Source organism: Cryptotermes secundus, unplaced genomic scaffold (assembly GCF_002891405.2).
Source record: "Cryptotermes secundus unplaced genomic scaffold, Csec_1.0 scaffold50, whole genome shotgun sequence".
Taxonomy (NCBI): Eukaryota; Metazoa; Arthropoda; class Insecta; order Blattodea; family Kalotermitidae; genus Cryptotermes; species Cryptotermes secundus.
This window is the reverse complement of record NW_019721758.1, coordinates 905,095-924,135: the sequence shown is the minus strand read 5'-3', so window position 1 is coordinate 924,135 and position 19,041 is coordinate 905,095. Positions and strand designations below refer to the sequence as shown.

At 42.3% G+C, this 19,041-nt stretch overlaps 1 protein-coding gene across 4 annotated transcripts in view; it reads left to right on the top strand.

Annotated features, from left to right (window-relative positions):
* The window catches only part of LOC111875591 (tissue inhibitor of metalloproteinase), a 205,323-nt gene that overhangs the window by 173,614 nt on the left and 12,668 nt on the right, over positions 1 to 19,041 (top strand). For all 4 annotated transcript variants that reach the window (XM_023871942.2, XM_023871943.2, XM_023871940.2 and 1 more), the window contains one exon: positions 12,664 to 12,798. In XM_023871942.2, the coding sequence (XP_023727710.1) occupies positions 12,669 to 12,798 (130 nt within the window). In that variant the 5' untranslated portion in view covers positions 12,664 to 12,668. The remainder of the gene's footprint in view (positions 1 to 12,663; positions 12,799 to 19,041) is intronic.

Genomic DNA, 19,041 nt, shown 5'->3' with positions numbered 1-19,041 from the left:
GAAGTGCCCATTACCTCTGAAATTAAATCGACTTGACTAAAATGAATTAAAATTTATTTACAAAGATTTATAGATCGGTTCCTGAAGATAGAGGCAGCACATTCCTCCGAAATGTTGGTAAAGATCTACCAGACCACGCGGCGTCACATCCCCCAGAAGACAGTAATCATTTCAGTGACCGCCGTGGGAACCTAACCTTTTGTAAGTTTTGTTGTACATCGTCACGGTATCCCAAAATTGTCACAATTCTTAAGGCACACCATCAGAATCATGAAACGGCCTCAGTGGACCATTGGCTTCGTTTACTGGGCTTGAGTTTTTTTTTTCCTCTCAGCATAGGGCTGATTTCTCAGTTTCATTGATCATTTTACAGACGGCATGACTTCTTATACGGGTGATCGGCTCGTCGTAAGCCCTCTGCCTAAACACAGGACAGCACAAACACAGTAAACGCATAGACACCAAACATCCATGCCATATGTGGGATTCGAACCCACGATCCCGACTTCCTAGCGAGCAAAGTACATGACTTATACCGCTCGGCTACCGTGACCGGCTCCTCTTGAAGTGGTTCTCACTAACGAGGCGTTTACATGAGCAAGCAACACATGGGATGATGCAACACTTTTGTGCAGACCTTCCTTTACGCATGAAACTTTTTCTCCTCTTCTTGAAAGGTGCTCTCTCGATTATAACAATTGGCTATGTCACTTCAAATTCAACCGGAATGGTGTAATGAAGACAAATGACTACACTTGTTAGAAGTATAGCATTCTGGTAACTGTCGACAGTTTTTTGAACATAGCTATTATCAGCACAAACATTTAGGTGACTCGGCTTACAATTGTTAACAAGTTTCACAGTAGCTTTTACGTGACTATAAGATGGATGTAATTCTTAAATTCGTGTCCATTATTTCGTGTAACCTTCCAAATTTACAATAACGAACTCAACATAAATCATATTAAACATTCTCTCTGCCTAGGATTCGCGTCATGAAGTCATAAAAGGAAGGGGGTGGGGGAGTTGAAGGTAAAGCTTTCAAGTATTAATCTCAGTAATAGAAAAAGTAGCGGCTCCGATCTAGAAAACCGAAATTAACGGCCGTGGGAATCCGTTACGATGACCACGCAACACCGTCCATCCGCTAAACTTGCCACTAAATTCGCAGATAAGCGGCGGTCGGTCGGTAGAGTTTGCTTGAGGACTACAGGCCACGGAGTTAATAGATTGAGGTGTTATTGGCCGTCATTAAACTCGTCACTTTTACACTCAGGAAAAAAAAATGTTGGTACTCACTGGACAGCAGGCGAGATGGGCCTCGAAGTAGGCATGGAGACGAAGGGAAACATATTTGGCCCTACCAGGAATTTAAACCCAGCTGATCAGCTTCTAGCCTGTCATTGTCTATTAATTAATAGAGCATAAATAAATTGTGTAAATACATCTATATAAACTGATGCCTGAACTTCTATTAATGTCAGGCGTCTGTGAAAAGCGATCAATTGAGAACAAGCGCTTAACGATTGAAAGCGGTTACAATGTAAACCAACACGTCAGTCGCTAAGATTACTTCACAGTGAAACCACTGAACATTTTGTGGGAACCAGTGAATTCAGAACAAACATTAAACCGCAATGGAGTCGTGTGAAATTTTGCCGTTGTTACAGGACTTGAATTGTGAAACATACGTGTATATCAGTGATGAAATACGAGCTCAGGTGAACCGTTTACGTCCCACTTTGATGCCAAGTAGTGTTCAATCTTTGGGATCCACTACGAAGCGGTACGTTGTTCGTACAAAGAAACTGAAAACAAATTACATAAAGCGCTCTTGCCACTTCCGTTTCTTTTCATTAGTCCTTTGAATAAGGTTTTCCAACCAAAATGTTGTGTTTATTTCTGGTTTCCTCCATTAATCCGGTCTACCTGAATCCACTTTAGAGCTGCAAGATAAAATTCAATGACCATGACGGTCTTCCTGACGTAATTATCCCCGTTCTACAACTGCTTTGTCGCTAGTTCATGATATGAGCCTGCGGACTAGGTGTCCTTTCAGTGCAGAAGGATCAAAATCTTTCCCTGTTTGATACATGTATCTGTAGCTCCTCTTTTTAAGACGCGGAGAAGCAGAGAGATGTGACGCGAGAGATTGCATTCAATTCCTACATTAGTCTTTTCACTGTCAAGCCTGCGCATACACAGCACGAAAGCGCCGTATATACAGGGACCAAGATAAATATCATAAAATGTTCAAAGTCGAATATTAGGCGTACGTACCGGTAACTGGCGCTATCTGTTGGCATGTGAAAATAACAAAACATTGGAAGGCTCTTATCTTACCGCTTTATGAAGTTTTACACGTATTTTGTTCCGAATTGAGTTTTTATATTCCCTTTTATCTCTAGTACTTAGCTCTCTTTAACAAGTAAACTGTGGATTAATAATTACTATCTGTCTATGGCTGTACAGCCCTTTTTTGGGCCTTGGTCGCTTTTCAGTTCCTTGATCTTTTACACAGTCGGTAGGACTCCTTGGACGGGGGATCAGCCCATCGCAAGTTCGCTACCTGCACACAAGACAGCACAAACGCAGAATAAACCATGCTACAAGTGGGATTCGAACCCACGATTCCAGTGTTTGAGCGGGCGAAGACAGTTCATGGCGTAGGCTTCACGGCCACTGTGATCGGCACTACTTATACTGTCTAGTCCTCAATTCTGGTTCGAGACATGCATTACATAGTTGCGTTCAGCTGCAGTATCTAGTAGTTAACGCACTGTGGTATGTTCCGAACACGGTACTACACAAGGACCTAGATGTACCAACAGTACGAGAGGAAATAAAAAGAAAACAGCAAAAAGTATAAAATCAGACTCCAGGCCCATCCGAACGACTTGGCACAAAAACTACTCGACGACGAAGGGGAAATCAGGAGGCTAAACAGATTTAAACCATCAGATTTACCCACCAGATTCGAATAATACAACACTTAACTGCATATCACTAAGCAGTTAAAATAAGTATTGAGCATGTTCATTGGAATATGCTCACCACGTCAAGTACTCTCTTTCCTTTTGCTATATGTAAATTAACCACAAAATGTACTTATTATCCACATTTAATGGATAGATTGTATAATTATTGGAGTTAAATAAAAAAAGCTGCAGTATTCTTGTTTTGTCGTGATCGCTGCTCTGTGCGTCGGAGAAGGAAGGATATATTTGGTTAAGGAAGCGAGTGAACTCACATATCGGCAGAAATTGAAAAGGTAGTGCGAGCATGGCTATAAATCTATTTTGTAACCTTCAATTATCGGAAGATTTATTGTTTTATCACGCAGGATTTCTTATTGTTGTGGCACTAGACTTATGACTAAACGATGCCACCTTGTTTGGCTGTAGTTTACTTAACAGAGGCGGCCATAACGTTTGTGTGCGTCAGCATTACCACACTGCAGGCCATGTGTGACCTCTTGTACACAGCTATAAGCAAATCGATCCACACGTAATTCACTCTGAGAGCGAATGAGTGAACCAAGTTCTCTGCGCTGCCAAAACAACGGCCTCTTCCAAGTAAGTGACGTGTAAAACGGCGACGCGAAGATGTGTTCAGTTGCGCTTTGCACTAAAAGCTTGGCTTGGTTCTGGAGCTGAAGGTTATAACCACGGGAGAAGCAGTCAGCATTGCAAATTGGTTTAATTGTCTTGCAATTTATATGGTCGTTTTCTTTTCCCCTCTAATATAGCGTCAGGGCACTGAAAACGCAAGAAACCGATTCAAAGGCTATAGGTATCTACGGCGGCTTGTATCCTATATCTATTATTTTCATGTTACGACCCGTGGCTGCAAAACATACGAAGTTTCGGTGACCGAATAAAGAGATATGGAAGGGCAAGTGGCGACCGGATAATCCAACCAGTTGTTTTGCGGAAAAAAGAGCAACCAAACCGAGGAAATGAAGGTTGAACAGAATAAGAAAACAAATTAATAGCATATATAAATTATGTGAGAGAGAGAGAGAGAGAGAGGAAAGGGATACATAAATAAAAAAACGAGACAAGTAGGTAATAAAAGAAGAAAGAAAAATTTTCGGGAAGAATGTGGACAGATGTGGTGAACGGTAAAGTTTACTTAATTAAACAACACGCCATGAAATAAAGTAGTAAAGGTACAGCTCCACGAATTCTTAACGGTGTACTAGCTTGAGATGAATGATGAGCTTTACTCTCCGACCGCTTTTTTTTTTTTTCGAGTTAAAAGCCTTGGTACTCATTTGATAGCTTGGGTGGGCCACATACCCAATATGGACGGTGTGGAGAAGTGTGAAACCTCTTGACACTGCCGGAAATTGAATCACGATTCCTCGGTCGTCCAGCCCATAGGCTAATGAGCGTCACATATTTCAGGCACTAGCAGAACATTTAGCTGACAACTGAGAAAGAACTGGAAGAACTGTGTCTTGAGGGCCAAGTTTTGAAGCCAGAACTCACCGAACTTTGAGCAGTGCTAACCACTAACTCGGCTACATTTAGTACGAAGGTAACAGAATGACTATGCTAGAGAAGTCTGTTGTGAGGAGTAAGTTCTTGAACTGGCCTGCCTACTGCAGCGTGTGGCGCCTTTGTTTCGGGCTGTCCTCCGAGACAAGCGGGTTGTTCTCGCGAGAGAATGAGCCACTGTCACTGGAAGATTCATCCCGACTAACTAACTAATAGGAAACTCAAAGCCTAGAACCTCTAGAACCAACGTCGGCCAGTCTCAGTCAGATTTGCTACCTTCCAACCTCATACCCAGTTTCCGAAAGATCTATCTTGCCTCTGTGGTCTAGTGGTCAGAGTTCGCGGCTACAAATCCAGAGGTCCGGGTTCGATTCCGGGCGCTACCAGATTTTTTTAAAGTAGTGGATCTGGAACGGGCTCCACTCAGCCTCGTGAGGATAATTGAGGAGCCATTCCAAGGAAATAGCGGCTCCGGTCTAGAAAACCTAGATTAACGGCCGTGGGTATTCGCTGCGCTCACCACGTGACACCCTCTATCCGCTAAAGTTGACACTAACTTCGAGGACAAGCGGCGGTCGCTCGGTCGGTATAGCTCGCTTGCGGACTAAAACCGTGGAGATCTGTCTTGCTGTTATCGCCACATCTCGGCATTCCGCGTGTCGGCCTTCCAGGAGGTTTCACAACCAAAATAATGCAGGTTACCTCCCATCTTTCAAGGTGTCAGGCCTTGCTTTTTAGCCATGTCTCAGGCAATAATGCTGATAGGAATTCGGCAGATCACAGGTTCCAATATTCGTTGCGACCCCAAGATCCTTACACGTTTTCGCCATTTTCCTCAGTCCTTTCAGGCAGACACTGGGATAGTGCTTTAAAATAACCTACAGCAGCTTCATTTTTCCAATTAAGTGTTCAAAACCATGTATTCACTCGACGCTGTGTACAGTCCGGATTGCTGATAGCGACGTGTGATGTACACAAACGTACAAAATTGTCCTTTAAAAGCCGTGAAGTTGTTCCGAATTCGTCCTTGGTTAAAATTTCGTAGCATCGCAGTTGTACGTGACAGTCCTGTAGGTTGCTGTACTGTGGTCAGTTACCATGTTGTTGGTTGCCTGCAACTGCTTATAAACAAGACAAACTCCGTGGCTTTAGTCCGCAAACGAACTATACCGGCCGAGCGACGGCAGCTTGTCAGCGAAGTTAGTGCCAACTTTAGCGGATAGAGGGTGTCGTGTGGTCAGCGCAACGAATCCCCACGGCCGTTAATTTCGAATTTCTAGACCGGAACCGCTACTTTTCAATTCTAGAAGCTCAATTATCCTCGCAAGACTGAGTGGACTAGTTCCAGACCGATTACTTCTCAGAAAGAATCTGGTAGCGCCGGAATCGAATCAGGGATCTCTGGATCTGTAGTTAGAGATCTGTAGAGACGGGAGTTATCGCATGCGGTCCTAAGACGCAGGGATGCCATATGGAATCCATAATCACGCCAAACTGAAGTAACTTCACTGTAAATATATATGCAATTTTTACAGAAAATACGGAGTCTTATGTGCGTATATTATATCAGTATAAGGATGAACATGTAAACAATACATAAAGCTGTGTTAACATGGTAACGCGTTTCGACACATATGCGCCATCGTCAGTCCATTAGGCACGCGAAACAGTTGTACCATTGGCAAACGCAAGTGTTTGCGTGTTATGTGAGTTCCTCACTTTAAATTTCTATACGGTGGGCCATCTCATAATTACATTCAAGTATTGTCAGCGCAAAACTATAAATCGTGTTAGCACATCAGTCGGAGCTTTCAGAGTGGGCTTGCTTATGTGTTAAATATTAACCATGTTAGTTCCTCTGTCCTCTACCTTTGGGTCGTTTTTCAGTTCACGCGCTCGGCTTGGCGCCTAGAGCCCGTTGTAACTCGGTTGTACTAACATGGCAGTTTTATTTAGATTGTTGCTGGCCATGGTTTCTGCAGGGCAGAGTGTGATTTAAAGTCTTTATCAGGTACTTCCAGTGAAATCAGGAAATCAGAGTACAAGAAAACCAGTTCTAAGCGACGCCGTTCTCCTGATGTTCATCTTACGTGGGATGAAAATGATAGGAAATTACAGCCACAAATCATTCAAACAATTTGTGTCTAAGAAAATTCAAAGTTATATTCCGATCATAATGCCTTAGAAACAATGATTATCCTGAACTTCATCGAGCGCATAATTATATGTGTTTCGGATTGACTCTGTAATATCAGTAAATCTAGTTTCTCACGATTTTTCTAGAGTGCTTCCATTGAAAAGAAGAACGAATGTTGTGGTTATCTGAATAGTGCTGTTTCTTTTATGAAGGTCCTGAGTAAGACCCCGGACACTGTCCCCCCCCTCACCTGCAAGGAATAAGGTGATATTGCGAGGGAACTTTAGGGCTGCGTTCAGGAAAAAACAGCTCTGAATTCCGGCATGCTTATTGGCTAACTTACCGAGGTTTTTTTACAAAACTATAACTGGGGAGTATCTCAGGAACTTTCCACATTCTTCACAATCATCCTCAGGTGCCATTTGCCACAAAACCATTCAGAACATCTTTATTATGGAAATTTGTTTCTTATAAAGTTTTACGCTGTTGTAAATACGAGTTTCTAACAAGGCTGACCGCACAGACATCGTTCTGAAACGCGGCTCACACTATGTAAGGTATGCAGTTATCTGAGACATAGCAGAAGAGTGGTCAAGGGGTCAACCTTTCCTGTCACAGCAGTGTTGCTTATTAAGCTAGTCGTTTCTTAGTAAAGTTCTTTATAGATGAATTTCGAGGAAATTTATGGACACTATCGTCAAACACGTCAGAACTGATACCATTTTAATCCTTTCCAATCGCCAGTATCTGTAATCATATTAGCACATTTGTGGGGGTACGCGTGACGAAAATAACGGGTTCAAGATCGGATGATTGGATTTATTGGCACTTCGGTTACAGTCACTCATTTAAGTGCAGGCAGCACAGCGCTATCGCTTTATTTATACACTTTCCAGTTCACCGTTGCACACGCACTAGGATTATCAGTTTCCACTAGTCTTCTTCTGGCAACGGATCTCAACACAGAAACTATCACTTCAAATCACTGTGAAGTATTGTTATTTTGTCTTCAGTCACTCTGTACTACTCTGTCCTAATCTGTACTCAACTAATCTTCACAATTCATTAAGGACATGATCCATTATCGTCCCTGTACTCTCAACTGCTCTTTTCCATGGCGGCTTCGTGTCCTTGACTCACGGTTCGTCAGCAGCGAATACTCGCAAACGCCCTTTGTTGCCCTTGTAAACCTTCGGCACGGACCACGCATAGAAAACACCTGTTATGTTGCCTATCATTTGTCATGGCACGGACCACATTGAAAACGCTTCTTCTGTTGGCAGAATTGTTGCGTAACCTAGCAACGGACTGTTTACCAAGAATCTGTCTTCGCAGGAACTTGTTTTTTGAGCCGTTGCCTAGCAATGGAATCCGCTTGTTCATTGTTATTCCGACTTTTTAGGCATTGTTTACCTAGCCGTTGCTTAGAAACGGCCCAACTATCAATATTACGAGAAGCAAGGAAGTCTGCGCTGTGTGAACGGCATACAGGTAATGAAAACAATTGCTGGGAATTCGATACTTGGACGTAGTGGGAGCAGCTATGCGTCATCCCACTTATTTTAATGGTAACAACGGAGATAAAGTTGACCATTCCAAAAAAAGTTGATTTCGTTGTTTAAAAAGAACCAAATTTTTTTGTAAATGCTTCCAAATCTGCAATAAGCTTATAAATACTATTACATTAAGCTTATTACATTTTAAATATCGAACATCACGCAGGATAATTCCAGTAAAGTACAATGAATAAGAATACATTTCAACGTACTATATAAAATTAATTGTCAATATTTTCAGTTCCTGAGCTCTGTGCTACAGATATTGAAGTCGTGCGCTAGGGCCTATGGCTCTCGCATAGGCGAGATCGGCGCGCGGTCTGTTTACCGAGTCTGTACTGGTTACTGATTATCTTCATTGAGTTCCTCCCGTTTATATCATCTCTGTGTCCATGAACTGCTTTTTAAATTGCATATTTTTGGCGCCAGGAAAGAGAATTTCTGAGATGATTAATGTGTCACATGCAAACCATGTCGTCACCGGGACAGCGGGCTTCAAACTCTCAACCGAATTTATAAAACACGAACTCAGAGGACGGAGTGAAACCTGTAACCTTACAGAAAATTATCCCTCTTTGTAACAAAACCTATCCGTAACTGGCAGTGTGTCATACTGGTCACAGAGATTTTGACTGTGGTGAAGACTGTTCTTCTGAAAGAAAGGTCGGTTGGTGTAATCCAGTTTATTGTGATTTCTCTTTATTTGAAGGGGGGAGGGGAATTTTTACGCACGTACCGGATATGAAATTCATATATTCCAGATACAGATATATTACTGTCTGTTTAATAAACACATTACCCAATTACGAAGCCGAGTAACCGGCAGACATTTTAGTAATATTATGAAGCGACGCTGAGCAAGTTGGCTCGAGCGGTAGTGCTTCTGGCTTGTATTTGGGAAATCCCCAGTTTGAATCTCGGCCAGGGCACCGAATATTCTGAGGAGCATTAGTGATATCCCTCAGAGCTTTCGACGAATGCCTTTAAATAGGTAACAGTTTGATTTGGTTCATCCTGGTCCGTCACACTAACAATATTATGTATTATTATTATTATTTATCAGCCACACTGGACAGAGGTAGTAACCTTTTATAAGGTAGCAATTATTCTCTATCATGGTGCCACCATAGTTACAAGACGGAGAAGAGAAAGGAAAGAAGATGAAAAGGAGGGCGGGAGAAGTAAAGCAAATAGGAGATTGAGAAGTAAAGGAGGAGGAAATAATGGATAATCCGACGAAGGTTGAGAAGGAAAAGGAGAAAGAAGACTGAGGAACAGAAACTGAAAAAGAGGAAGAAGAAAACTGAAAATAAGAAAGAAAGTGGAGAGGATATGAAGACGGCAGAGGAAGAAGACGGTAAAACAAAAGATGATGAAGAGAGAGGAAGGTGGTGGGAAGGAAGGGTACAAAGAAGAATGGATAGAAACAGGAGGAGGAGAAGGCAAAGAATTTGATAAGAAAATGGTACTTTGTACCTAGTTTCCAATTCCCAGTACAAGGGGATATAACATTTTGAGTTGGACAAGCGTCGTTCATATTGTCTTCAAGTAGTAGTATTGCTTACCTTCAAGTATTCACGGTATATACGTTCAGAAATATGGCCGAACATGTGCAGGACATGAACCATATATTGATGGAAATGTAACCTTTTCTTTTCATATTATGCAATGGTAGATAAAATATAACCGCGTGAAAGAATTTATAATCGAAGAAGTGGGACAAGTACACATTGCTGATCACGTCATGAAAACTGCTCCTGCCGTAATTGCGTGCCAGGGAACAATATCAAGTTACTCTGAAGTTACATTTTTTTTCGACTTCTCGACTGAGACACGATATGGTATATCTTAGGTGTGCATTGCCTGAAGCTGATTATCAGCCTACTTTCTTAAGTTAGGCTTATGCGCTCTCCTTCCTGTGTGTCTGTGTTTCCTCCCTATTAATTGCTGAATGCCTGAACCAATCTTTACGAAACTAGGTATGTGTATCATGACGCTGAGACAATCTTAACGGTGTACTTTATAAATGCCTCCCATCAGTCTTTGTGTGTTTTGCTAGGCAACGGCTCTGTAAGAACGTTACCATGACAACGACTATACAGGAAGTTCATGAAGTTCATGTATCAAAGGAGAATTTGTGGGTCTGTGCATCCCCCTGTTGTTGCTAGGCAACGACTCTGTAAACACGGCGTCGTGTTCTGTGCTGTCCATGGCGTATCAAAAGAAAATAGGCGATTAGTTCTTCCTAGAAGTTCTTGTTTGTTTATCCAATGGGTTTCGACATCGTTATAGGTCGGCCTCACTACTCCCAGAGCCGTGAGAAGGAAAAATATGGTCGTGAGTTCAGCGGGTCGCGGAACCAAGAATGGCTGTGCTGGCGAGGCCCAGCGGCAATTTAACCGAAGCGAACGGAAATCTGTGTATGAGCTACTTTGAACAGTGAATTAACACCGATTTATGTCAACGAGTGGGGAAATCAGCAAATGACCCATTTTGGATCCTTCGAAAGGTGTATGAGTGGCGCCGCCGTTCTGAATTGGTCATAAGTCATAGGCAAAGGATGAGGGGTGGATGGCTTGCAACATCTCTGAACGACGATAATATCGGACAAATGCAGGGGCCTACCTACTCTGGACCATCTCAGTGACAGGCGTAGGTCCAGGGGGTTTCCAAAATTGCGTTACAGATAATTCCGCATGCTGACTTCCAGAATGTTTGAAACTATTGTACAAGGATGGAACAAAACCGTCGCCTGGCCCGGTGTGGCGGATGGTCTGTCATTGTCGCCGCTGACGGAGGGCAGTGTGAGGCTGGAAGCTTGTCCTTCCTGAACAACGATACGCACGCTGCGGTGGAAGTCCAAGTGGCTTCCAAGACTGTGTTGTCAGTTGTCGCCTGTTATGCCTTTCGGACAAATGTAGGAACCATAGAAGAACTGTGTAATGGAAACCGCTTCTGTAAAGGATTCTTAGGGCCATTAGATTCGAAATATGACACATGTCCTGAAACTTTCTGAGGCTAATTGACAGGAGAAATGAATACCAGGACATAATATTGTCACGTGTTACTGGCGAGACACGGAGCTTGGACTGATGATCGGATTTACTGAACGTTTGTAAGTCGTATCTACAAATAACTATAAGAGTCTGATCTACACTCTACAGATCACTACAAATACAGCACGTATATTGTTTCTTATGTCGTCACAAGTCGTTGCCATGTAATGACTGCAACAGTGCAACTCAAGACTGCTTACCGCTGCCTCCGGCTTGCACGGACGGTATAGAAAACACATCGTTCTCTATAGTTGCGTCAGTATTTGTTACCGCGGAAACGTATTTACTGGTGTGTTGCCTAGCAATTGTACTATCTATTCATGACAGTGTTCCGGCTTTCGGCCGTCATATCACAATATCATTACAAGACTGAGCCATTTAATTCACATAACGCTATTTTAAGTCCTATTATAGTAAGATATTAAGAAACTGGAGACATTGTCCGCATTCCTGTGCCATTCAGGACGAACTGAACCCACAGAGTTAATACAAAAGTAAACTATTAGCGACAAGGATGAGGGATTGAGTCTCAAGTTTAAAAATGATATTCCAACGTAAGTTGATATAAAATGTCATGTGAGATGGGTAACTGATGAGTGATCAGTACATAAGAATTGTGAGGAAGAAATTAGTTATTTATTTCAAGATACAATAGCAACGTTCGCTTGAAGAGGCTAAAGAAACCAAGAAACCATACGCTAAGATAAGAGGCAACGCGGCCGATATCCGAACGTGCACCTCCCTCGATTCTGACGAAGAATTGTCGCTAAACCAATATGTTTACTTTTGTTAGAGTTAGAGCTCGCGCAAATTCAGTAGACACCCAGTGTGACAAGAACNAGGCAACGCGGCCGATATCCGAACGTGCACCTCCCTCGATTCTGACAAAGAATTGTCGCTAAACCAATATGTTTACTTTTGTTAGCGAGTTAGACCTCGCGCAAATTCAATTGTCACCCAGTGTGACAAGAAGTTCTCCTATCCCATCAATTAAAAGCAGATCAGTTTTCTCAGATTTTCGCAACAATTGATGGCATGAAATTTCCCAGACACTGTGAAGGAAGCCGTCACTATTGTTACAATTCTTAAGGTAGTTTTATTTGCATTGTTGCATAATATGTTCAGAAGACTGGCAATTAATGGCCGTGACATGAATATAAGAGAAGCAGAAATTAATGTTGGTTTAACAAATAGCCAAAGAAAGAGAGGGCTCTAACTGTGCTACTCATAATATGATGCCGCCGTAGGAGGCCGCTTGCCTGGCTTCTGTTGTCGCGCCAGTCCCGAAGTGAAATGTTTGCCAGCAATTAATTACTTCTAAGGAAAATTAAATGTTCTCGTTGTGTGTACTCAGTAATGAAGTTCATATTTAAAATTTTAACAGTAGCATGTCTGTCTGGTTATTTTTATAGATAAAATGGCAAAACGACTTCTGGCACACGTGTCCTTGTGTGTGATTCTTCTGGTGGCAGTAAGCGTTAACATGGCATCTGCGTGCTCCTGTATGATGTCGCACCCTCAGACACATGCATGCAGGGCTGACTTCGGTAAGAACACTTTCAACATTAGTTGCTAACATAATTACATCTGTCCCATGCTTGTGAATTTGACTGAAACTGTAGCCATACATCCATTCTGAGATGAACAGCTTTATTTTCCCTTTATGTTCTCCTCCTCATACAGCTGACGTAGCATCGTTGTATTAGAAATAAACTTATTTTAACCAATGTAAACAATTTATATACATGTAAGATTTGAGATTTTCACGGCGGTGACTATGAAGAAAGCAGTCTTCTGGGATTTGGCACCGTGTATATGTGGTGTTAACCGACGTTTCGGAGGAACGTATCGCCTCCATCTTCAGGGTAGAAGAAAAATATAAGAAATCCGCAAGCGAAGAGACCGTGAGAACCGGTAAAAGCACCACATATACACGGTGCCAAATCCCAGAAGACTGCTTTCTTCAATTTATATACAGGCTTCACTATATAAAGTGAGGTTGCTGCTGTGCATGTAGGGGCTATGAGGGCGTCTATACATACCACTTGGAACTACAAGTAATTACAGAGCCATCGCATATCTCCACACTTCACAAATCACCACAGCACCCACTAAGCCTTTTTCGAAACCGCCATACATACGTATCCTGTGTGAATGTGAGGCCTTAGCTTATTTAAGATCGCGTCACTTGGGTCAGTATTTTATGGAACCAAGTGACTATTTGGGCCGCGCCATAGCTGAAGCGGTTAGTCGCTGGCTTCCACCGCGGCGGCCCGGGTTCGAACCCGCTGTCTGGTCAAGTGGGATTTATGGTGGACTAAGTGGCGCTGGGGCAGGTTTTCCCCGAGTACTTCGGTTTCGCCTGCCAATCTTCATTCCACACATTGCTCCACAATCACCCTCACCTATCATCTGGGGCTGGTACAATAGGCCAGAAGTGGCCGCAGTACAAGGGACTTAGTCCCACCCCACTAGCAGTAAAAAAATAATAAAGTGACTATTTCGATGTCCCCACGAACAAAATCCTGCGCTTCATTCGAAGCTCAGGATTGCTGAGGGGATAATCAAAAAGGACAGCACAATAAATCACTGTGGTTGCGGTGCAAGGGCCAAGAAAGCCCACCCCTAATACATTCATTGAACCTTTTCGGAGCATGCTGTGCCTTAACCAGGCGTTCCCTGGCAACGATTTCTAACAGTGGAAATTCTTCAGCTTCACGCACTCGGGTCCTCTTGTCACAGCCGCCCGCGCAGAACTCTTTGTCAGCTCTTAACTCAAATATGGCGTCGTCTCTTCTCAGCCTCCCTTGTAGAGCTCAACTGAACTACCAAACTTCGACTCTACTGGATTGCCCCCCATTGTCATCTTTATAATCACTTCGCACGGACCGAATATAAAACGCCATTTCCATTATTAACTATTGTTGCAGAGGTGTGTTTACCGTTCTGTTGCTTAGAAACGAGTTGCATAACATTGTTGTGTTGTTGCGTGCAGGTTTTTTGCGGGCATTGCCTAGCAACGGCCGCTGTTTACAGAGTCACTGCTTAGAAACGGGTCTGTATTCCACAATAGTATTTTATTATGGAGGCTGAATTATGATGTGTATGTAGGGATCTCTATTTTTACGGCCTAAATCGATTTACTTTCGAGAATACTGACTCCGTAGCGGCGATGCTCTCAGTTATGGAACTGGAACCGTGTGAGAATTAGCACTGGCAAATGAACTAAGGAACTGAGGTCTAGATCTTCTGTTGGGCCCTCGTTCAACTGAAACAGCTGATCTTGGCCGCTCACTTCTTACTGGAAAGTGGAACAAACCTACAGCTTCGTCCCTTCACCTCACCGAGACCTAGAGCTTTCAGTTTGATAATGTTAAACAGAATCAGGTTAATGGCTACGTTTAACTGTATTTATTTTATCTTCTACTTGTCTAGTTTTATTTGAGAACTGATCAGAGAGAGAGAACTAATTTGGTGTGTTCTTTTACTACAGCCACAACACATTTGGGGGGGCACACAGTAGCGTAGTTGGTTGAAGCACTATGCTACAAGCCGGAAGGTCGCGGGATCGAATCCAGATGAGGTTTTTTTTTTTAATTTACCTAATCCTTCCAGCCGCACTATGGCTCTGGGGTCAACTCAGCTTCTAACAGATATGAGAACCAGGAATATTCCTGGGGGTAAAGGGCGGCCGGCACGTAAGGCTGACAGCCTCACCGCCATCTATGAGCCGATTGTCTAGAAAATGTGGGAGCCTCGACCTCTCACAACCGTATGGACTTCCACGGCCTGTTACAGGGATAGCTTTACCTTACAACACAGTTACGTTACTCTTTTTTCCTGAACGTGGACTGCTTTAGTCTATATACATATATTATCACGTGTATAAGAACTTATAAGACGGGGTTATGATTTGGATGATTGGATTTATTGTACTTTATACGTAGGTCGTACTGAAAGTCATGAGCAACAATTTTTTGTGAAGTAACATGCTTTATTATTGACAAACCAATCCACCACCTCGATCTACAGACCTTTCTTTATTTTTCCACATAATCGCCACTTCTTTGTACACATTTCTCCCAGCGTTCTGGGAGTTTAAAAAGTCCCCTTCTGTAAAATTCCGTTCCAGCCATGCGAAGACACTGACGCACTGCTTTCTGAATTCAGCGTGCTTATGGAAGTGTGTGCATGGGTGCGAGCAGTGTTCGAAGATGGGTGAAACATTTTAAAGATGGGAACACCAGCATCGAAGATGAGACTCAGAGCGGTCGTCTCGAACAGCCTCAACTGAACGCAACAAGGAAAGAGTGGACGAGATAATTCAAGATGACAGGCGTGTGACCACAAAGGCCACATTGGGAGCAATTACAAAGACGGGGTGGGAAGTTCTTCCACACCCCTCCTATAGCCCTGATCTGGCACCTTCCGACTACCATCTTTTCGGATTTGCGATGGATCAGCTGCGTGGGCAACGTTTTGAGACAAGGGAGGCAATTCAGAAAGCAGTGCGTCAGTGTCTTCGGATGGCTGGAACGGAATTTTACAGAAGGGGAATTTTCAAACTCCCAGAACACTGAGAGAAATGTGTACAAAGTAGTGGCGATTATGTGGAAATATAAAGAAAGGTCTGTAGATTGAGGTGGTGTATTTGGTTTGTCAATAATAAAGCATGTTACTTTACAAAAAATTGTTTCTCATTACTTTCAGTACGACCCTCGTAGATTCACACATTTCGGGACCGCAGGTAATAGAACGCCATCGCTATTCTACACACTTTTCCAGTTCACTGTTCCACACGCACTAGGGTTCTCAGCCTTCATTAGTCGTATCTAGGCAACGGATTTATAACAGTCGCTGTCACTTCAAATCACACTTGTAGTCTTCTTGGAACAGTCTAATCCTTTCTTGCCATTTCTACTCAGTCACCTTCGACTGTCATTTCCAGAAGTCGACGCAGTGCCCCTTCTAGCCGCGTGAGATCCCCGTTATATAGCCTCGAGGCTGATCCATAGCAAACACCGCTTCCTCAATTGTTGCGAAGGCATGTTTACTGGTCCGATATCAGGTAATGGATGTCTTATTGTCGGGTGCGCTTGTGTTGCTGGAATTTGTTTACCGACACTTCGTATCGCCGGTCACAGTAGCCGCTCTGTCTGAGACATGAACTGACTTCGCTTACACGGACGCTGGGTTCGTGGGTTCGAATCCCACTTAAGGCATTGCTGTTTGGTGTGTATGCGTTTTTTGTGTGTTTGTGTTTTCCTGTGTTTAGGTACAGTCCTTGCGACAGGCTGATCACTCGTCCAAGTAGTCCTTCCGTCTCTGAGAAATGATTACGGAACTGAATAAAGAGTCTAGGGCCCTGAATGGGCTGGAAGAGCTATTGAAACCAAAAGACAGTTCTTATGTAGTTCAGTTGTGTTTCTGTAGCTTCAAGGCTTGTTTGCTTGCTAAAGCGTTTTACAATACGACATTGATATTTTCATCATTTAAAGTTAATTTTATCATCTCAGGCCAAATTTTGATTTGTGTCATTCAATTTCAGTCTCCCAGCTTTCTCAGATCTTTCTCATGACGTAATGTGAAGAGAAGTTGCTAAATAATGGCGCTAAAGAAACATCTTTCAGATCATTTTGAACAAGAAACATATCACAAACTTTTAACTAAACGTTACTGTAGGTTTCATTTAAACACATCTTAATTAGCCCAATTAGTGTCACAGGTAAACGAAACTCAATGAGAGACAGTATCACTAAACAGAATAAATTATTTTGAAGACAAATGTCTCCATCTCTAGTAATGGAACTGTAAACATTTAAGATGGCGACAACATCAGCAGCGCTGAACAATAAGAGAGCAATCGTGGTCTTAAGTATCAGCACGGAGAATGTTACCTGAATCCATGCAGCATTACGCTATATAGACAGGAACATATAAGAACATTGTACAGGCGTTACGTAAGGATTTAGTGTGTCCTGACTTGAGGAAGCCATGCTAATGTGTTTCAATCTAGCTTAAGCCTTAAAACATTTGAGTCCATCAACCATTATAAAAACATTATTTTTGTCTATAAGAAAGAAAAGAATATTTAAACATTCTAGCTGCACTAATTGTCATCTGTCGACATCTCTGGGCCGGTTCTGTAATGTCTACATTTTATATATTTATTATTTACTGCAATTGGGCTTATGCCCGGTGGTAGTGTTTACAAAAGCGGACATACATTCAACAAAGATACATCACATATGTCTCAAGAAAAAACATTTAAATACAGTTGAGGAAGCTGACTTGAATTGGTTGCAGCTGACGTGCCGTTATCATCTAAATTTCTCTTGTAAGCTCGTAGGATGCAAGAGCGAACAGAAAGTGGGTTTAAATCATAAAATTTTCACTATCGATTTATAGGAGATAAGTATACGTACAGTGCGATTTATTACTCGTGTCAACTAGGTTGCGCATGCGCTGGAAGTACGGCAGGGGTAGTACAGGCTGCGTTTATCTGCTGGGAAACGGAGAGTGGTAAGAAGAACGGTGCAGTGCAGTGAAGCTAAATACTCGTATTTCCTCCCACTTACAGTTCGCAACTGACCACCGAGCTGGCTCCTTCATTGCTTACTGTTGTCAAACGAGTCGATTAAATCTAAACGCGTTCAGTTGTCACCGACAAATTTTAAAAGTCTGAACTCTGCTACACGTGTTTGTAATTGTCAAGTCTCCTTGACTACTCGCTTGGAGCTATCAGCACACCGGCACATGCATCTGAAAGGTGCAACATTCAAATTATTCATCATGATCGTAGTCTTTCCCGTAGGCTGCCAAAATCTTCAAGCAAGCCAAGAATAAAGTAATATTTTGATTCCGGATAGGTCTAAAACTGCAACGTAAAATAGTCACATAACGTTTATAGAGATAAATCGATTAGACGTGAAGTAGGGGTTAAAAGTCAGGTCGAACACTATTCCTACGTCTCCAGCACACTGCAAAATTTCCATTTTCTTCGTATTTTGTGATTTGCAAGTTCCCTAGAGTTTGTTTGCTTTTCTGTTCCTGTCTTCCCGTTGCGCCCTTTGTTCACAGGGTTGTTGACGAATTAATGCTAATGTTCTGGAGCAAGGATACAAATTTCAAGCAGGCCCAGTTGAAAGCTAAGTACCAAACAAAAGTACTGACCTTAAACGATGCAAAGGAGCAGTAGTAGAATTATATAACGGAAACTTTTTAATTCACGCTTTATCTAGTATTACAGAAGCCAAATGAATATCATAAGGGGTTGGTCATGTAGCTAGGATAGGGAAATGAAGGAGTGCATAAGTTTTTTCTTTAAGTTGGATTTTCTTTTATTTTTATACATAAATTCTTACTGTTGCTTTTTACAAACACTCGATTCGCTGAAATACCCATCGTCGACATTTTCGTGTTTTCCTCTTTGGAGACGGAATAATTTAAACTTATTACCCATGTAAGTTAATTATGAATGGAGATTTTATTCAGTAACATGACATGTGCTTCATCTCACTCACAGGATTTAGAACTACCTCTGACGCCGCCAACAGGAAGATACGTGCGGGAGATAGGTGAAACACACAAGAGTATTCTGATGTCATGACGTAATTTGTTGCTGTACATATTTGGTATAATGACCTTTACTTTTAAAGCGTACGTTGCTGTAAAATCACAGAGGGATCTAGGATACGTAACATTTCCGAACATCACGTATATGAAGCTTTGTCTTTCGAAAATTAGATATGTTACGAAAACGGAGCTTAAGGAGAGGCTGTTTAAATACC